The sequence below is a fragment of the Ceratotherium simum genome, chromosome 18, assembly GCF_057802395.1.
Source record: "Ceratotherium simum simum isolate JZ-2026a chromosome 18, ASM5780239v1, whole genome shotgun sequence".
NCBI lineage: Eukaryota > Metazoa > Chordata > Mammalia > Perissodactyla > Rhinocerotidae > Ceratotherium > Ceratotherium simum.
The window spans coordinates 45,501,436-45,522,050 of record NC_141917.1 but is presented as its reverse complement, the minus strand read 5'-3'; the positions used below and the strand labels follow the sequence as shown (position 1 = coordinate 45,522,050).

Below are 20,615 nucleotides of genomic sequence, written 5' to 3'. Positions count from 1 at the left end.
GAAGAACTGACTAGAGAGGGGAGATTATAATTATATACAGAGTGTATTTCATGAGGTGCGAGTCTTTTTTAGCACCAATAACTGGCGTCACCTCCTTCACCTGTTGCCTCCTTGAGTCATGGCCCAGTAGCAGCATGGGTGGGTTGTCATATCTCACTGCTGGGACGTCTTCTGAGGAACCTGTTGCCTGGGAGTGAGGACGTGGGACAGCAAGGTACAAGCTGGAACAAGGTGAAGAGAGATTGTGTCAAAACAAGTATAGGTTGATTCACCATAGTATATCGTAATTATTAGATGCCAAAAGAGAAAAATAGAGCAGAATAGCAGATGACGAATGTGAACTTTTATCTTGGTTCTGTTTTAAATCTCCTAATTCCAGTGAGCTTCGCAATTCCTCTTCGGGATATAAATCCACCCCACGCTAGAGTTGTGACCCTGGGTAATTCAATTGCTTCAACCTCTCTGAGCCTGTTTTCTCTGTAAATCAGGACTAACAAAATCTATCTCATAGGATTGTTATGAGAATTAAATGAAAACTTATGTCCAGGGCGTAGTGTGGTGTACACACACGTAATGGGTACTCTGGCCTATCTTTAGTAGGGATGGGATTGCAACTATTTTTAAACTTAAAAGGTGAACTTTATATGCTGCCATATAGGGAACCCATTGCAGCTGGAGCTTGAATCAACAGGCCTGGACGAAATTGCTCACCAAGTGTGCCTTTGAAATCCTGACACCCAGTCATGGTGATTTATGGGACCTCACTAGCTTGCATATGTGATGGCTCACTGAATTTGTTTACTTTAGTTTTAGCTCGGTTACCTAGCACTCTGATAGCATATTTTTATTTACACTCTCACTGACCGCTTAATTATGATTGCTCTGAAAGAATATATATGAAGGCAGCCACAAAAGAAGCTTATTAGAATTGTGAGGGTCTCGTGTAGATCTTCAGTCTACTTTGTGTGGAAATTGGTGCACTGCTTATACTTTGCTTTTCCCTCACCTTGGATGACCTCCACGGCCCCTCCAAATGATTTTTCTGATTCTGTGAAATGTGGAGGTTATGATTATTAACAAAAATGTCAAATATCAATCAATATCAGGTTACTAGGTCTCTCTTCTTGGGGAAGGTAAAAATAAGGACCAAAAATAGACCCTTTAATCATTGTACAGATTTAAATTGGCAATCCAGCTGAGAAACAGAGGAGTGGATGAAATGACCTTGAACCTAGTTCCAGCCCATGGTGAGGTCTTAGTCATGGGTCTGATAGTCGCCATAGCCAGAGGGAGAAGAAACTCCCAGCAGTGGAGTTGTTGTAAGAGTTGAAAATGAGTTGATCCCTTTCCATTTTCCACTTGCTATCAGCCACTTTGCAGAGAAATCAAATTTTGGTATGCTTAGATACAAGTTTTTTTTTTTTTTAATTGCAGAAGCCCTTAGAGGTGAAAGAGATTTGTGAGATCAACATGTTCACCTCCTTCATTTTACTGATGAGGTCATCAGGCACAGAAAGTTAAAGTGACCCAGAACAAAACAGTCCTGTGTTACTTCGTCAAACCTGTGGCAAATAAAAATTGTATGTTGCTAGACAAGACCCTGATTTTGTTTTTTATTGACATTGTGACTTTTGAGTGAAATTTTTAGTTTGGTGTGTCTTTGTTATTTGTGTTTGATCCTTGACCATTCTCTAGACCAGACAGCATTTTCATCCGAGAAGTAAATCATTAGAAGATGGTGGTGGTGGTGTAGTTTTGTACTTCAAATAACCGCAATCCAATATTTAGGCTTTTGCTAGGGATTTTTGTTTTTGACTGGTTACTGTAGGACATATATCTGCTCTAAAAGTTTTTATAGACAAAAATGAGACTTTTTTATAACTGTATTTGTATTCAAACAAATAGATAGATACATAGACACATAGATATGTAGATAGATAGATAGATGAATAGATATAAAAGCATATAGGCATATGCACTGAAAATCTAGTGAGCCTTATAAGTAAGCCTGCTGTGTGTTAATGAATCGTGGTGTTCTGTTCCTGTGGAGGAGTTCAGAGTGTGTTCAACACTGAGGACCAGAATAATTGGGAAGCATTCCAGAAAAAGTGCTGCTTCGCTGGATCTTGAACATTGAGGATTCTTTATAGGTTGCTAATGAGGGAAGAGATGACACTCCAGGGGCTAGATGAGGCAGGGTAGGAAGGGACACTCTTGTGGATTTAGCTTTATTTGTGTTTGTGGGAGTGGGCGAGTAGTGGGTATTGTGGATGAGTGAGCCTGTCTGGAACAGAAAATCTGATTATAGGAACAGAGGCAGATTGGAGCCACACTGCAGAGTGCCTTAAATGCCAGAGGAAGTCATTTGCACATTATAAGTCCTGAAGAACCCTTGCATTTTATCATAAGGAAAATATTACAAGGAAAATAACAACAAAATGATTTTAGAAAGATAAATCTGGTGGTAGTATGCAGAATGGATTATATCGAGGGGAAATACTGAAAGCAAGAACAATCTGTTAGGGAATTAGACATATAAGTGATGAGGGACTGAAATAGGATGGGATTGAAAAGAAGGGACTGAGTAGGAGAAAGATTGCTTGGGAAGGGTGACAGGATATATAAGACTTTGGGGAGGGAGACTGCAGCCAGAAGAAAGTATGACATTTTAAACCCAAATAATGGAAAGGATGATAGTTGAAAAATCAGGAAGAGAAGCTAATTTGAGGGGGGGTGGGGTGGAAGATAACAGCAGTTAAATTTTATGCATGAAATTGAGGTGAGCCTGTGTATCTAAATAGAAATGTCCTATAGGCCTTCAGTTGTCAGGACTGGATTTCTGGTGAAAGGACAGGACCTTACCTGGGAGTTACCTGCACAGAGTTGATGGTTAAGACCTTAGGGCTCATCTGTAAAATGGAAATAATCATAGTCCTCATAGGGTTGTTATTAGAAATAAATGCAATAATGCCAGGAAAGTACTCAGCAGTATTCTTGACACACAGTAGACAATAAATATTACTGTGGGTTTTAGGAAGAGACAATTTTGTGAATTATTAGAACAGATATTCTAGGAGCTATATTAAAGCCATCTGATTGGTGTGTTTTTTGTTTTTTTGTAAGGAATACTGGCTTTGAGCTAACATCTGTTGCCAATCCTCCTCTTTTTGCTGAGGAATAATATCTGTGCCCATCTTCCTCCATTTTGTATATGGGACGCCGCCACACATGGCTTGATGAGCGGTGTGTAGGTCCGCGCGTCTGGGATTCAAACCTGTGAACCCCGAGCCGCTGAAGCAGAGCGCATGATCTTAACCGCTACACCAGTGGGCCAGCCCGTGATAGGTGTGTGTTCTTAGTACCCCAAATGAAAGTTTGTGTGTTCTGATTCACATGCTTGCTTCCCTAGCTGTTAGGGGAAAGTGACAGCTCAAGCTATAATTGCTCATGTTTAGCTGTTGATCACTGTAAGACCTGGAGTGGCTTTTTTATGGTTAAGGGTATTAACTACTTTTCTGTTTGTTGCAACTTCCATAATAAAATCCCTGAGCCATAGTTTGTTTTCATTTGCTGTGTCCAGAGTCAAATCAATTTTAAGGGGTTTATAAAGAGCTTTTGAAGAATGGTATTAGCTCAATGTAAGCTAATGATCATTAGCTCAATATTAGCTCAATGTTTTAAAATTACATTCACCCAAAGTAGAACAGACTTACACAACAGTAGAAGAAATCCAGGAGAAGCGAACTATTAGTTATGAGGAGTTGTAGGACTCCTGTCTAGGTAGAAGGTTGGACTAGATGTCTTCAGAGGAGCTTTCCAACTTGGACATATTTCACAGAATATAAAAATTGTAGTATGTTCGATGATCCCATTCCACCTAACGTGTGATTGACTTGCTATCTCACAGGGTGTTAGATTCACATTTGGAAGGTCAAGTAAAGCAGAGTTTTTTGCTTGTTTATTTTAGTTTGTATTATTTTATTTTGTTTTTTTCTATCATCTTTATTCCCAGAAGGAAAAATTTTTGTTTTCCCATCTTAAGGATATAAATTTAGACAGGTATCCTGGAAGAATAAATATCAAGGTGGTTAACACCACTTTTTATTGAGGTGTGAAGAAAAGTGAGTTAAGTAATTTTTTAACTATATTTTCGGGTCTGATTCTTTATTGGAAGAAACATATACATGCCTCTTACTTTGTGAGCCATTAGAATAATTGAATTGGTTTTTCCAATATTTTAGTGCCAGTAATTTAGTCTCAAGATATAAGAACAATCACACTTAATTTAAAAAATTGTTGAAAAGCAATATTTTGAATAAAAATGATTACTATAGTATTAATGACAGTTATCTAACCTTATACTGTATTTTATGAATAACACTATACACTTAAAATATGGCAAGTCTTCCTTTTCCAGCAAAATGGCAACGTGCATCTAATTTGAATTCCAGAAGAAAAGAATAGAGAGAATGGGGAAGAGGAAATATTTTAGAAGTCCAGTGAATTCCAATCAAGAAAAATTTTTAAAAGAAACCCACATCCAGATATTTCCCATAGAAACCACAGAAGCAAATAGATTTCAACACAGCCAGAGAAAAGAGGCAGATTGTCTACAAAGTAACAACAATTAGATTGACAGCTGTTTCATTTGTGGGAGGGAGCAGGGATTCATCTGATTGGAAGAAATTAAATCACATCTGAAACCTAGCTGCAAGGGCTTCCAGAATATGAATTTTTTAGTTGTCCAGCTTCTGCAGCACAGGAAGCCTTGCTAAAAGGAAGTTGGAATGGCTGCTGCACGTACTTGTTTATTTTGTCTCTCACCCACTAATAAGTAAATGATTTGCTGACTGACCTCTCCTTAGTACCTGGAACAGTAGCCAACCCATAGTTGGTGCTAATTAAATATTTGGTGATTGGAAGGATCATCACCTTATGCTCATTGGTACTGGGCTTGATCTCCTTGGTGCCAAGTTACCTGTAGGGTTGTTCCTACATTTTCCTTTGGAGATTGGAATTTGATCCTGAAGCCTGCAGGGATGTCTTAACATTTGTCAGATGAGTACCTTCTGAGAAAATTATCCCTGTCTGTTTGATATCTCCATAAGCATTTCAGCTGGTATCAGCGATTCTAATAGTTTGTAGACGAACCATTTATTGCCTAAACTATTGGGTAGATATTATTGCAGGAATCTTAATGCAGTTGTTATAATCAGATTGTTTTTCTTATGACAGGTTTCAGAGTTTCTGGTCACAAAATAAAAAAATTATTGAGCTTCTGACATCTGCTGAATACATGTGCTAGATTACCTTCAGTAACTCCAACTCTCTCCACATAACCCAGAGACCTCAAATAACTTGCTGTATATTATAGTGCTCATAAGAGGCAGGGCCAAGATTTGAACTCAGGTGAAGCCAACTTGAGAAACCTATGCTCTATGCAATCATACTCCCCATAATTCTTATACACTACTGTCTGTCACTGTTGTAAACAGATAGACATCTCGCTGCACCATTTTTAATTGTGTTTATGATTGCCTGTAGTAAAGTCTTCATTCCTAAAATGTTCAAATAAGGCATAGTACATTAATAAAAACATTGCCAACTATGAGTGCTAGATTCTAATTTTGGTTGTGTTGTGTGACCTTGCTTACGCTTTCACATTATTAATTTGCTGTGAAGAGGGGATTTAAAAAATAGATTATCTGCTGATGTCCCTTTTATTGGTCTATTCTAAAAACATCTTAAAAGATTTTGATGAAAGTGGTCTATCCTAATGTAATATCGTTAGAGTATTTGAAAGTAACTACATATTCAAAACTCAACTCTGGCAGCTTTCCTTATCCAGAACTCTGAAGAACCTGGTGGGGAGGGAAATGTCCCTCCCGAGTGAAAGAACACTTCTTGTATTTAAATTTTCTTGCACTTAATTCATAGGACTCTTCTTTCTCCTTACTTCTCCTCCTCCAAATCTATACCTTCCACATCTGTACCTCCCAAATCTGTATCTCCATCTCAGCAAGTGGCACAAACTCCATTCAAGTCAGAAGTCTAGAAGGTGATTCTTCTCATCTCTTCACTTCCGGCATTCAAGTCTTGTCAGCTCTTCCTCAAGTGCTTCCTCTCCTCTTCTGCCTGCTCTTGCCCCTCTACTACCAGCCATCCTCTACAGAGACCGCTTTTTAAAATGTAAATCACATCGTGTCACTCCCTGCTCAGAACCTTCCATTGGTACCCTACACCCACTGGAAGGCTTACAAGCACCCACATGACCTTGCCTTGACCTCTCTCTAATCTCATTCTGTATACCTGTCCTCCCTCGGGCTGGCTGTGTTGCTTCAGCCCTTGCTCAGAATGCTCTGCCCCAAATTACTGGTTGGCTCTTTCTAGTCATTAGGGTCTCATCTCAGATATTGCCTTCTTTTTTTTTTTTTAGATTTTATTTATTTATTTTTTTCCCCCCAAAGCCCCAGTAGATAGTTGTATGTCATAGCTGCACATCCTTCTAGTTGCTGCATGTGGGACGAGGCCTCAGCATGGCCGGAGAAGCTGTGCATCGGAGCACGCCCAGGATCCGAACCCGGGCCGCCAGATATTGCCTTCTCAGTGCAGCTTTTCCTGACTGTTTAATAGTTCACCATCATGGTATCATGTTTTCCTCTTTTCTTTCATTCAGCATGTTTGTCACTCATTTTTTGTCTGCTTGTTTTTTGTCTTTTGGCCCCAAGAGTCCAAGTTTACATGAGCAGGGAACTCTTCTGTCTTGTTCGTTACTGTATCCCCCATGCTGGCACATAGCAGCTGTTTAATAAATATTTGTTGAGTGAATAAGTGAACAACCATTCTAAAAAATTTATCATCTGATGTTTAAAGCCCATTACTTTTCACAAGAATTTCCAGTGCAACCCTAGTGTTTTTGTTTGTTTTTACTTGTTAATAAATTTGAAGGGAGCAGAGAGTTAAGTAGTAGAATAAGTTTGAGAAATGCTAGGTTAAACAAAATAGAACAAGGTTATGTGTTGTGGTTCTTGACAGAGCCTGTAATATGTACACTAATGTGCATAATCTCTAAGAACGTGATCACTATGTCAAAATTTTATTTGATGCTGGTTGTGTTCTTTTAGAATTATCACGTGGGACTACTGTTCTTTACAACACCTTCTAAGAAATGCTGCCTTAGACAAAAAAGCCCGTCGTAATAGAAAGAGGGAAAGACGCTGTATTGAATGCAAGGAGGCAGATTTATACTGACCATAAGGAGAACAGGCTGACAACCAAGGACTCAGAAAAAAATAAAACCTATGAAAAAGTGAAAGGAAGATTCAAAAAGAATACAGCAGTTGGGACTATTCAGTTTTCTGCAAGCAGTTCTGGTTACTTTACTGGATTTATCTATCTCTAGCAGCTGCCACAGTGCTTGGCTTAGAAGGAACATACAATAAATATTTGTAAACTATTCAGTGATAAGTGAATAATGGTGGCCCAGGATCACCATTAAATAATTAAGATCTGTTTGATTTGTTTAAGAAAGCAGGAAAATATCTAAAATATTTTAGGGAATTTTTCATTCCAAAGGATTAAAATAAAAATGATATTAATACTTACAAGAATACTTCAACTGCTATTATAGTGCCTAAAGGCTTTGCATAGCTAGGAATTTACCATATATTGTATTCAAAGCTAACACTGACTTGAGACAAACATGTCTATATGCCTGGGATATAATGGTGGAGCTCTTGGAAAGAGTAAAAACATTATTTTACCATAAATCTCAACTATGCTTGAGATTTTTGTTTTTCGTTTCTCTTTAGGCAAAGTTAAGCAAACTTGGAATTAAAATAATTTGATAACACTTTTTAAAGTCAGGTTTTGAGGTATAATTTACATATGGTAAGATGTACTCTTTTCAGACATAGTTGAATGCATTTGGACAAGTGTATACAATTGGATAACTACCACAATAATCTTAATATAGAATATTTGCATCACCCAAAAGGTTTACTCTTGGTCCTTTGTAGTCATTCCCCTCCGCCTACTCCCAGTCACTTGCAACCAGTGATCTGGTTGTATTTATAGTTTTGCCTTTCCAGAATGTCATATGAATGAAATCATACAGTGTGTATGTGTGTATATATATATGTGTATATATATACGTATATATATATGTTTATATATATATGTGTGTGTATATATATATGTGTATATATATACGTATATATATATGTGTATATATATACATATACATATATATACGTATATGTATATATCCTGTTGTTAATGGCTTCATTTACTTTGCATAATGCTTTTGAGAGTCATCCACTAATAACATGTGGCATATATTAGTAATTTGTTTCTTTTTATTGTTTACTAGTATTTCGTTTTATGGATGTACCACAATTTGTTTATCCATTCATCGGTTGATTGACATCTGGGCTATTTCCAAGTTTCAGCTGTTATAAATAGAATTGCTATAAACATTTGCATATAGGTCTTTGAATAGACATATGTTTTCATTTCTCTTGGGTAAATAAGTAGAAGTGGGATTGTTGGATCATATAGTCAGTGTAGTTGTTAACTTCATAAGAAAGTACCAAACTGTTTTCCAAAGTTGCTATACCATTTTGCCTTCCCACCAGCAATGTATGAGAGTTCCATTTGCTCTGTGTCCTGGCCACCATTTTGCATTGTTAGTATTTTTCATTTTTGCCATTCTAGTAAGTATGTAGTGGCATCACATTTTGGCTTTAATTTTTATTTCCTTAATGACTAATGATGTTGCACATGTTTTGATGTGCTTATTGACCTTTTTGAGTTGTAAGAATTTTCCATAAATTCTGAATACCAGTCTTTGTCAGATACGTGTTTTGCACATATCTTCTTCCCAGTTTATGTCTTGTTGTTCCATTTTCTTATCAGTTTCTTTCAAAGAGAGGTTTTGATAAAGTCTAGTTTATGATTTTTTTCTTTTATGCTTCATGCTTTTTGTGTTCCAAGTAATCTTGGGCTAATCCAAGATCACAAATATTCTCTCCTGTATTTTCTTCTAGAAGTTTTATAGTTTTAGGTTTTACATCTAGTTCTATGATCCATTTTGAGTAGATAGTAGTGTATGGTGCAAAATAAAGGTTGAAGTTCATTGTTTTATGAATGGATGTTCAATTGTTTAAGCGCTATTGGTTGAAAGGAATATCCTTTCTCCTTTGAATTATAGCCCAAATTTTATGACTTAAAATTACTTAACATCTACATATAAAAGTGGTGTATATAAAAGATTAAATATGTCTTCCTAAAAGTATACCTATTTGCATTTTTTATTATTGCCTTAGAAGATAGGTATTCTCTGTTTAAATTGTTTCCCCAAAGCATACCACAAAGGGAATATTAGTTAAGTATTTTATGGAGGTTATAATGGCCATCATAAAGCTGGAAAATTGGTATTAACTTAGGACAGTTTAAGTGAATTGGGGGTCCTAATTGTCTCTATAAGTAGAAAGTCCCCTTTCTATACAAGATTATTTTTGTGGAGCTTCATTTGTATGAGGTTTGTGTACCCAGACATTGCCTCAGTTCTTCTTCAGTAATAAAGTCCTTGGGGAGATGATGATGGTGGTGGTGGTGGGTGGTGGTTTCAGCTAGATTTATTAATTCATTATGAACATAGTAAACTCTGTATCTAGTCTATATAATTCAAGCTGTATTAACAATTATAGAATACTATGCTAACTTAATGAGAGCTATGTAGAAGAAAAGTTTTAATACAGATATCATCAGATCAGTCTCCTGTTATTTCAACCTCAAGGAACCTCGCAACAGAAATAAAGTTTTTTATATATTGGTATTTCTTTACTCAATAAATGTTACAGGTGTTGCCTATTTTAAATAAAACAATTTTTGGTGAAAATTTTCAAGCCAGGTTAGTTAGAGAATGATTCTTAGCTTTTTCTGATGATTATTCAGTTTTGAAAAATCCACCTGGAGTTCCTCTTAATCTCAAGCCTCCATAATATTTGTAAAGTATGTTTTGTTTTCTGAAATGTGATGATTCTTCTGGAACAGAGCTGTTCCTTAAATCACATTTGGATCCATTATCACTAGAGGGCAGTAAATACAAACAGATTTAGTGGATTTACTTGAGTTAAGGTTATTTTTGTATTATTAGCATTAATCAAGAAAGTATAGTTTTTATAATATAAAAATAGGTTTAAAATTCTGTTATTTAAAATACAGGACATAAATTAATTCTAGATTGTTGTCTGCCTCTAAAACTATTTTTTTGTGTGTGTGTGTGTGAGGAAGATTAGCCCTGAGCTAACATCCGATGCTGATCCTCCTCTTTTTGCTGAGGAAGATTGGCCCTGGGCTAACATCTGTGCCCATCTTCCTCTACTTTATATGGGACGCCGCCACAGCATGGCCTGACAAGCAGTGCATCAGTGCGCGCCCGGGATCCAAACCTGCAAACCCCGGGGCCGCTGAAGCGGAGCTCGTGCGCTTAACCTTAAGCTATGCCACTGGTCCGGCCCCTAAAATTATTTTTAAGGCATTTGAAAGGAAAGGAACACTCAGTGATTTTAAAGATACTAGTATGCTGTAGTTATGGTATTTAATATCTGAAGTTTAACCTTGTCTCACAATTCCTCAAGGGGCGTTTAGCATTTAGAATTTGCATGTGTTAAGCTGAATGGTACTGCATATGTGAGAGCCCCCTTCATACAGATTTGCTTCTTGTTAATAACAGCCCCCAGAACTTTGATCCTAGGTAGAAAGGTGTAAAATAAATATGGATTGATTATAGAATAAAATATTTTCCAAAGGTGTAAGTCCTTCCAAAAACAATGCTATTGCCACGAAAATCCCTTAGGTTGGAGAAATCTAAGAGTTAATACACTTAGTTTAAATAATATTTCAAGCATATATAATATATAATATACGGCTTAGAACTTGTTAAGAGATATATTGTTTATAGACTCTAGGCTAAATATAGATTAATTCCTGAAATACTTTTTTAATAATTTAGAGTACTCTGAAGCCAGACAGCCTGGGTTCAAATCCCAGCTCTGCTACTTGGCTTCATGACCTTGGGCAAGTTACTTGACCGTCTGACCCTCAGTTTCCTCATAGTTTGGTTTGTGTTTCTTTTTCCCTATTCAAAAATATGTCATCTCTCTATTGACCTCTGTTGCAAAGTCAGTAACGCCAGCATGTGTTAATATATCAAACACTCAACTGCATCAGCAGAATTTTAAATATCCTGAAATATCCTAAAACAGTCCAGAAAGGTTATTGATTGCTTGGGGTATTGGTTAAGGACTGAGAAAATGAAGAATAAACGAGGAGAGGCATCTGGAGATTCTGAGGAGTATTATTAGGAAAAGACTGCTGAAGGACATTATATATTTTTTTCTATTTCAGTACACCCCCACACACATTCCTACATAAAATCATTTGGGTGTTTGAGAACAGCGATTACCTGTCAGGAAATCTGAATTCTACCTGTGTGTGGGGACATCTGTGTCTTGTTCACGTAGCACTCCCACACATAAGTAGGTCTCACTCTCAGATCTCCGGGCACCAGCTTGCTAACTGGGCTAGTTAGTAGGATCCACCCTGTGCAGAGATCTGGAGATGGACAGTCATACTAACAGTGGTTCTTTATTCAAGATACTGTGGAGTCAGCACAAGGATTAAGGATAAATGAGTCCATTCCTAAAATCATACCGTTTACCCTAGAGTTTGCCTCAGGTTGATTATGTGAGCTATTCATACTCCATGAAGAGGAAAGACTAAAGGAGACCTGGACTTGCATCTCAGCCTTGTCACGTCCAGAGCAAGTTGAATATTTAGGAGTGTCTGTCTTTTCCCCTTAAAGTGGGGATGATATCTATCTTAGCAGGATGTTGCAAAGATTAGAGATAAGATATATAAAGCTCTTGGTGCATAACAGGCGCTTAATAAATTCTGTAACATATTACAGTTTTCTTATTAAAGTTGTCAGAAGCCAAGTCTGACTATAGGAATTGTATCTCTCTGGCCCCATCCAGATTTCTCTTCTCAGTTGTCTAGATTCTTTCTGCAGGCTGCTACTACCGTGGCAGTGGAAAGGACCTTCTAGTCTGTCTCTTCTAATGGGAAAAATGAAATGAATGTTAATTTGGCTCAGAGCTTAAAAAAAAAACGATTTTATTCCCTAGAAATATGGAAACCTTTCTTGGTACTTTTTACTTGACACTATTATTATCATCATCATCATCATCATCATCATCATTATCTCCCTTACTGCAGTAGGTTAGGGATTTACAATCAAATCTTATTAAACTTGTGGTTCACTAACTATTATATTAGGAAATATAAAGAAAGAATAAGATATCTTTGTTGCCTCAGGCATCCTCTGCCTTGGTTGAAGAAGCAAAGTTCAAGGCAGTTGAAGCAATTAGAACAGTGATTCTTAACACTGGGGAGCATTCAGGAAGTTGCAGGGTACACTGACTGGGGAGTACTCCTGGCATTTCATGGGCAGAAGCCAGGGAGCTCGATGTCCTGGAATACATGGGACAGTCCTTCACCAGGGAGGACTGCTCTGTGTCCCAACAACTGTTCCTGTGGGTGGAAAATTCACTTACTGTCTGAGCCTAGAACACAACTACTTTTTACATATAAACGTGAAATATTTTTTACGTGGTTTTAATCCACACTAAATTTTTTAGTAATGCACCTTCAGATAAGCCTGGGAGTTAAACATGTAGGCCGCATAATGAAATAGTTATCATAATCATCATCATTGTTATCATCATCACCTAATACCTATCTATCACTATGTATCAGATGTTTTTGTACTTTTCCTATATCATCTCATTTAATCCTTGTAATAATTTTTCTGGTTATTTATTGCTGTATAACAAATCACTTCAAACTTAGTGGCTTAAAATATTAATTTATTATTATTTTATGGGTTAACTGAGCTTGCTTAAGCATTCTCACTTGGAGTCCCTTATGTGGGTGCAGTCAGATGGTGGCTGGGGCTGGAGTCATCTAAAGGCTCAACTGGCTGGATGACTGAGATGGATTCTTCACTCTCAGGTCTGGCTCTGGGCTGGGATGGCTGCCATAGCAGGAGACTGGCCAGATGCGAGCTTGCTTGGGCTCTTTCATGTTCATTCTCCCTGTCTTTCTCTCTCTGTCTCCCTCTCCTCTTCCCCATCTGTCTCTCTTTCTCTGTCACTCTCCCAGCAACCTCTCTGTAAAGGTAGCATGGGCTTCTTCTTAGCATGGCAGTCTCAGCATTGTTAGACTTTCTTACAAGGTGGCTCAGGGATTCCAGTAGCACATTGAAGGAGACAAAGGTGAAAGCTGCAAAACTTCTTATGCCAGCCTCTGCAGCCACGCAGCATCACTTGTTGGTTACACAAGCCAGCTCAGATTCACTGTAGGGTAGTGTGGCTCGTGAGGAGGCATCTTTGGAGACTAGCTACCACAAAAAACAATTTTACAGTTGAGGAACCTGACACACTAAGAGGTGAGCTTATTTGTCGAGGATTATGCACTAAAGGATTTGAGCTCAGAGTCTGTGTTCTTAGTACCTGGGTGAACTTGGGAAAGTCATTGTCTCTCTCTTTCTCAGTGTCTCACTTGATGTGGAAATGAGAAGATTGGAGGAGATGATATTGAAGATACTTTCCATTTCTCTCAGCCTTTAAGCCTGTGGATTTAGGTGATGTGAGTGGCAATGGAAAGGAACAGACTAAAGAAAGAGGCATTTTATAAAAGATAGAACTTGGTAACAAAGTTGGTGAAGGAGGAAAGGTGATGTGGTAGACAGGGAACACATCAGGGTTACCCAAGGATTCAGTTAGGTGATTTATATGAAACACCTCTCATGTGTTTAATATAGTGGCTAACTCACATGAAACACCTATTAAGTGGTAGGAAGGAGTCACAGATTTCAGTCTGGGATACTGGTAGAAATATGGGCCCACTGACTGAAATGGAAGTAGTTATAATCAGAACCACCTTAAGTAGAAAAATAGATCCATCAATCTTGAAAAAGTTTGAGATGTCTTGCAGGGCATTTGATAGGGGAGAGTATCTTATAGTCATTTGGAAATCTGATACTAAAGTTCAGGTTAGAAGTGGTTATTGAGGAGTATGGGCCTGGCACAGAGTCTTGTGGATATCCCAAGTTAGAAGATGAATAGAAGGCGACAAACAAGGCATGGTCAGAGAAGTGGGGAGAAAACCAAAGAAGCTGAGGGTCCTGGGAGCTGAGGGAAAGTGAAGAGAGTACATTGTTGAACACTTCAGAGAAGTTGGAAGGATGAAGGACTAGTGAAAAGGAGGACCTTTCTATTCCTCTGGAGGCAGTTTTAGTGGAGTGTTGGGGGTTTAAGTTCTTTCTTTTGTAGAGGATTAAGAGGAATTTAGGAAATGAACACAGTAGGGGTGAACTGCAGCTGAGGATTTTGGCAGCAAAGAACCAATAGAAACTCAAAGAGGCAGAGTATTACGTGGATGTTTCTTGTGAGAGCATGCTGTGGAAGACAGACGCACCTGATGCAGGAGGACAGGAGTAGCCATGTCAGCGAGTCATAGAAGCGCAGAGCAGTAAGTACAAACTTGGAGGTGGAGATGAAGTAGAATGGACCGAGTTTTATGCTTAAATAGAGTAAAAGCTAGATTTCCCTCATTTCTTATCCACAAGACCTCTTTAGTATACAAGTTACAGAATAATACTATCCCAAACCAAATAGAAAAGATTGTTTTTTCTCAAAAGAATGTAGATTTCTTATTTAACCCTCCCTGTAAAAGGCCTGACTACTCTGGCGCTCAATTCTGGGTTCCTAAGAGCCCCTCTTAAACCTTTCGTAACTTCATACACAACCATAAAAGTGTTCTTTTCTCATCAAAATGTAGGTTCTGAAATCTGTATACAGAACCTGCAGACCATACACAGTGCATTAGCTTTCAGTTTCTTTTTTTCCCCCAGTCAAATTTGTAATAAATCATCTCCACCTTTAGATTTTAAGGTTATGGAGCTCAGCCATATATAACAATAGAATAAAAAGGAGTGAGAACAGCCATGCCACCCAGGTAGGGAAATGTATCCCTTCCATTTGTGACTTCTGGACATGAGTTTTATTTTATAATCATACTATGCTTTTATGTTGGATGGAGGTTACATCTGTGTCACCAGGGAAGCCACTTGTTTTGGATTTGAGAGAGGGAGGCAATTAAAATGCCTGATTGCCATTTCCAGAGCAGCTTTTATTTTGAAGAGAAGTCAGAGAATATTAAAATTCACAGAAATGACTCCAGAAGGATTGGCAATCCGTATTTAAGAATGAACTATGAATTTTGAAGAGTTTTATGGTCATTATTCATCACTGCGAGAGGGAAACCCCATTCATCTTTTCATAACGGCAGCCTCGGCTGTCGGGATACCATTATTAAATGGCGTTTACAGAGGTGAGAAGGAAAACCTCCTCCCCAGAGGTTCGCCCTTGCCAACCAATCACAAAGCAGCCTGCGCGTAGTCCACGCCCCCTGCCCTGATAGACCCCGGGGTGAGTGTGATTGGTGCATAGTTGGAGTTTTATGGGAGGGGTTTCTTGTCACTCTTCCCGGCTTCCCCGCATTTCCTTATTTGGTAGCTTTTGACTGAACTAGTCTTTCTTGCAGCTAAGCATCTTGACATACATTATTCATTAAGCCCTGGAGCTCAGGGAGAGGAAGATGCAGACCCTTAGATCTTTAGATATTTCTTTATCACGTGAATTTCCTTTATTCAGAATAGTTGTTGAATGCTGTTCCATTCTGGAGTTTTACAAATGGCGTGTGTTTAATGGAAAGACGGCTGGATGGGATCTAATGCAAGGCTTTCTTATGTATACTTAATTACCAAAAATCTTTAAAAACCCACACACTCTGCGGCTTGTGGAGATTGTTAAGGTATCAAGGTTTTGAAGATATACATATTTTAGAACTTACTGCCTCTGTATATAATCAATCAAAAATGCCTGAAGCAAACTATTTACTGTCAGTGTCTTGGGGCTACATAAAGGTAAGATTTATTTAGCCTTTGTAAACTCCTGATTACTCTGAGTACAGAACTAGTAGCTTTAATAAATTACAATGGAGTTAAGCTTTCTAAGCAATCTTTTACTTTTTTCTTAGACATGAACTACAGAAGAAATATGTGTTTTTAGTGGTCAAGATAAGGCGAAATTGTATAACTTTTATTAGTTGCAGTTTGCCTGTTAAAATGGCTTTTTAAAGTGCAGTGGTTCTGTTTGTCATGTGGTATAGATTTGAATTGTGCTTTTAAATATCAAGGTAATTAAATAAATTCATTGGAAATAAATCGTTGGGCTAAGTTACTTACACTGGTGTATGGGTTCCAGTTAGTAGGTATCACTTAAAGCTTATAAAAATTAATTTGTGGCTTTTTCTAAAAATCTGTACTACTTTAACCTGATGAGGAGTATGATTCTTTACCTTTGGATATAAAGCTCTAGATGACATTAAACATTAACATTACTTGATTTTTTAGGTGATATATTATTAAAATGAAAACTTGATTATCTACTTGTGAAGCTGGAAGATATTTATAAGCTTAAATGATATTGTTACTTTTGTTAATCTCAAGAAATGAATTAATACACTGCATTTAATAAGATTGTTTTCCTGCCCGGCACGCTTCTTGTATGCCCTGTGGTGATGCTAGCCTCGCAATTATCTGTATCATAGAAGCAAAAGGTAGAAAAACCTTCTTCAGTTCTAAATGAAGCATCAGTTCAGAAATTGAAATTTATTCTTGAATGCTTGAGCCAATCACAATACGTATTTTTTTAAGAGTCCCTCTCTATTACTTTAAGGACTCTCAGATTGAAATATTTTTCATTTTCTTTGTTTCTTTTTAAAGGGAAATTTCCTCTTTGCTGTGAGATTTATTTGCATTCTAGGAAAACTTATTTCAGTTTTGTTTGTCCAAATAGTCATGATTTGCCACCTCCCTTTGAATCTATGGATGGTCCAGATATTTTTATTTGTTTTTTAAATATACAGATTTTCATTGCTTAAATTTTGCTGGCCATTTCTTGACTTAAAAAAATTTTAAATATAGAAAAGTATAGAGAGTAATAAAGGAAACTCCCATAATTCCCCTAGAATTCATCTCTTAGTTCCTAGACAGGTCATATTTGATACGTTTTTGAAGGACTTCACGTTTGTAGTATGATTATGAACAATACCTCCAAGAATCTAAATATGGACTTTTACTGCTTGTCTTTTTAAGGAAAATTTTGTCTGGACAACTTTGTTTGTGTTTTTGATACTATACTGCTAAAAACGCTTAGGAAGGACAAATATAAATATATTTAGTCTTATTATGCATTTTGAAGGATTTATTTTTATACAACGAATGCAGTATTTATTTTAGCTTTTAATGCTGGTATCTACCAAACTTGTAGGGTCACAATACAGCATATTCAAACGATTTTTAGCAGAATATTGGTTGGGGGGAGGTGGATAAGCATTTTCTTAATGTTTGACTATTACCACCTTCTTAATTGTATACTAGGAGGATATATAATGTACTCAGGAGCACACTGGCATGTATGCAGAAGTACACAGATTAAATTTAAGAATACTTTAATTTTGTTTTATTATTTTTGTTTCCTCAACAGTCTTAAATGTAGAACATAAATTGGAAAACTGGAGTTTAAAAAGCAAAATACAGCATTTAATTCAACTGCATTTTCACTTTCCTTTATGCTTTAAATGCTGCAGACAGACGTTCTGATGCATAATGAGAACAAAGGATTTGAAAGCATTCTCTTAGAAGTCTTCCTCCTTTTTTCTTTGTTGCAACAATAATTCTATATATTATTTCATACTATTTAGACCAGAAACAATGAGAATAACTTATCAACAGAAACTATTTAGAGGTTACTTTTAAAATTATCTAAATGCTCAATTAAATTGTTCTGCATTTTGCAGCTAGTTCATTTGAACAGCAGTTCTATATTTTATCTCTTCTAAATCTGTAAATTGAGAACTGTAACAGTGTTCTAGGAAAAATGCATTTTATTACCTTTTCTAATCGTTTTCCCCCTCGTGGTAATTTTATATAGTTATTCTAATAAATGGTATGCAGTTATCTTAACATGAGAGAAATTCCACTTACATTTAGAAATGAGTGTTGAATAGTGTAGTTTATTGTTCTTTAGTACATCCAGCTGTACATCCCAAGACCAAATTGTAAGATCAACTACCAGTTGAGAAAGCACTGATGGTAATTTTTGTGGTTATTAATTTAGCTTACCTGGACTGAAAGTTTTATATCAATAGCAAAAAAGGGAAGCAATTTTAATTCCTTTTATAAAATGCCCTTTTGTTGTAACTTAATTGACTCTGAAAATTGCCTTTAGGAACTCTCCCACACCCTTTCCCGAAACTTGGGAAGAAAGAGGACTGCTTAAAATATTGTCTCTTGTGATTGTGTTAAAAGGAAATGTTGACTTCCCTAGAACACCTCACAAGCCATGGTAGGGAGATGGGTGTGTGATGAAGGGTTTCTCCACCCTACGCTTTTGGGTTTCAAACAAAGGCAGAAGAGTAGTCTGGGAATATATGCATGTGATGCAAAAATAATCAGCCACTCCTAGTCTCTTTGCAGTCCATACAGGAACCACTGTCCACTTGCCCTTCATGCGTTTTTTTCAGTGTAACTGAAAAATGATGCAAGCTTTGGGGGGAGGGGGACCCAATTGGAAAAGTTAGATAGGGACCCAGTTTTTCTAGAGCTACCTTCTAACTTGTAAGCAACCTGGTACGAGGAAGATCTTGCCATATACTTGTGTAACACAGATAATTTTAGATCAAAGAGATATTTCATTAAATATATGTTTAAAATGTTTAGCAGACTCTCTTTTGAACTCGTTTTGCCTAAAGAGTAGATTTTTCCAAGAGAAAATTTCATTTGTTAAACAAGGATTTACTTACCTTTGGGCCTAATGCATGGTATGATCATTATATTTTTGAAGCGTGGTGACCAGTTCCTGTATGAATAATATCCTAAATTATTTTGGGGCATGGATGGGGAGCTAGATATTTGGATATGTATTTTTATGGGCATAACTATAGTCAGATCTTCCATCTTTTACTCTGCAATGATAAAAATCAGCTATCTCTATAAAAAGCCCAGGGAACTGGGAGATAGAAAGAACTCAAATAATTGTTGAGCACCTGCTGTGTGCCAGGCTAAATACAAGACACTTTCTCTTAGCTCATTTAATTAGTTGATAACTTACTTAAGAAAATATAACTTTATAAAAGGATGGAAAATGTCATGAACACTATTGTAAATGTCCTCATGAATGTTCTTAGAAGGCCTCCAATTTTATTTTTTTTCCCCAGTGGATCATAATATATAATGCTGAGTGAAAAAAAGCAGCAACCCATGTTTTGTATACTGCATGATGTCAATTTAAAAAATATACATACAAATGTAAAAAAAAAAAAGGCATAAAGGAAATATAGCTAATTATTATAGTTATCTCTGAGCAGTGGGGATATATACATGCTTTCAAATTTTTTTCCATATAGCTTTCTAGAGTTTCTGTATTACACATGCATTTTATAATCAGAGAAGAGTTATGAAAAAAATACGTGAACAAAGAAAGTGAAATTTGTGTTCCTAAGTTTGAGAGTAAGCTTCCTAGACCTGTAAGTTAACAACCAGAAGAATTTGTATTGGTTAGGGCCAGTTCTTCAGTTTTGGTTGCAGGAAAGTGCTAATATGCATTTCTTGTATCCAACAAGAAATGAGATGTTATTATTGAGCCTATTGAGATGTTATTATTGATCTCCCTCAGTGCTTTGTGGTGATAAATTCTTATACCTAATCTAGATGGTCAATAAGATTGACTTTGGAAGTGATTTGCCAAATTATCTTGAGTTAGAACACCTTGGTATGAATTATGCAAAAAGGAAGGTTTTTAAAAAATTCTAATAACCTAATTAAATACTTAGAATTACATTTCAAACGTTAGTAAGTGAGAAATTCACTACTGTCTTTCCCCTAGACTTAAATGACAATTTATGGTGAAATTCAAAATTTTAAAGGCTACTAAATATTAGAGTAAAATGTGACTTTTTTTGATCAGGTATCTAATAGTGGTTACTTTATGTATGGAAGAAATGTATCATCTGTATGTTAAGAGAAATGTGATGGTGCATTAAAAGGCTTATTGGGGCTGTTTTGGGAGGCAAAGGAAGACACATCAAGAAACAGTTGATGGATGGGAAAGCATAACGTCTTTGAGAATTCTGGATTTTGGTAATGCCATGTGGTGGTGGTAGGTTAATTCCAGTGTTTCTTTGGATAAAACAGGCACCATGGCATCAGTAAAATAAATTATGAAGTAATGAAGTAGAGTATTTAAAATTGAGCTGTCTTGTATTTATGTGACTCAGGGAAATGGATTGGTAAGTTCTGCGAATGCGGAGAACCAATAAATTTTATACTCCCAACTTGGAAAACACTTTAAAAAGGAAAAGTTATACAGTATCTATTCAAATATTTTATTTTTCCATAGTTCTGGAAGAGTACTCAAGTAAAT

General features: G+C 36.7%; 1 protein-coding gene across 4 annotated transcripts in view; it reads left to right on the top strand.

Annotated features, from left to right (window-relative positions):
• PDE4D (phosphodiesterase 4D) overlaps nt 1-20,615 on the top strand; it is a 330,234-nt gene that overhangs the window by 291,293 nt on the left and 18,326 nt on the right. Inside the window, exon 1 of one of the 4 annotated variants that reach the window (XM_087443297.1) lies at nt 15,720-16,054. The exons of the other annotated variants lie outside the window; for them this stretch is intronic. Within the exon in view, the coding sequence (XP_087299423.1) occupies nt 16,007-16,054 (48 nt within the window). The 5' untranslated portion in view covers nt 15,720-16,006. Of the gene's footprint in view, nt 1-15,719; nt 16,055-20,615 lie in introns of those variants that run through there. 4 annotated transcript variants of the gene reach the window in all.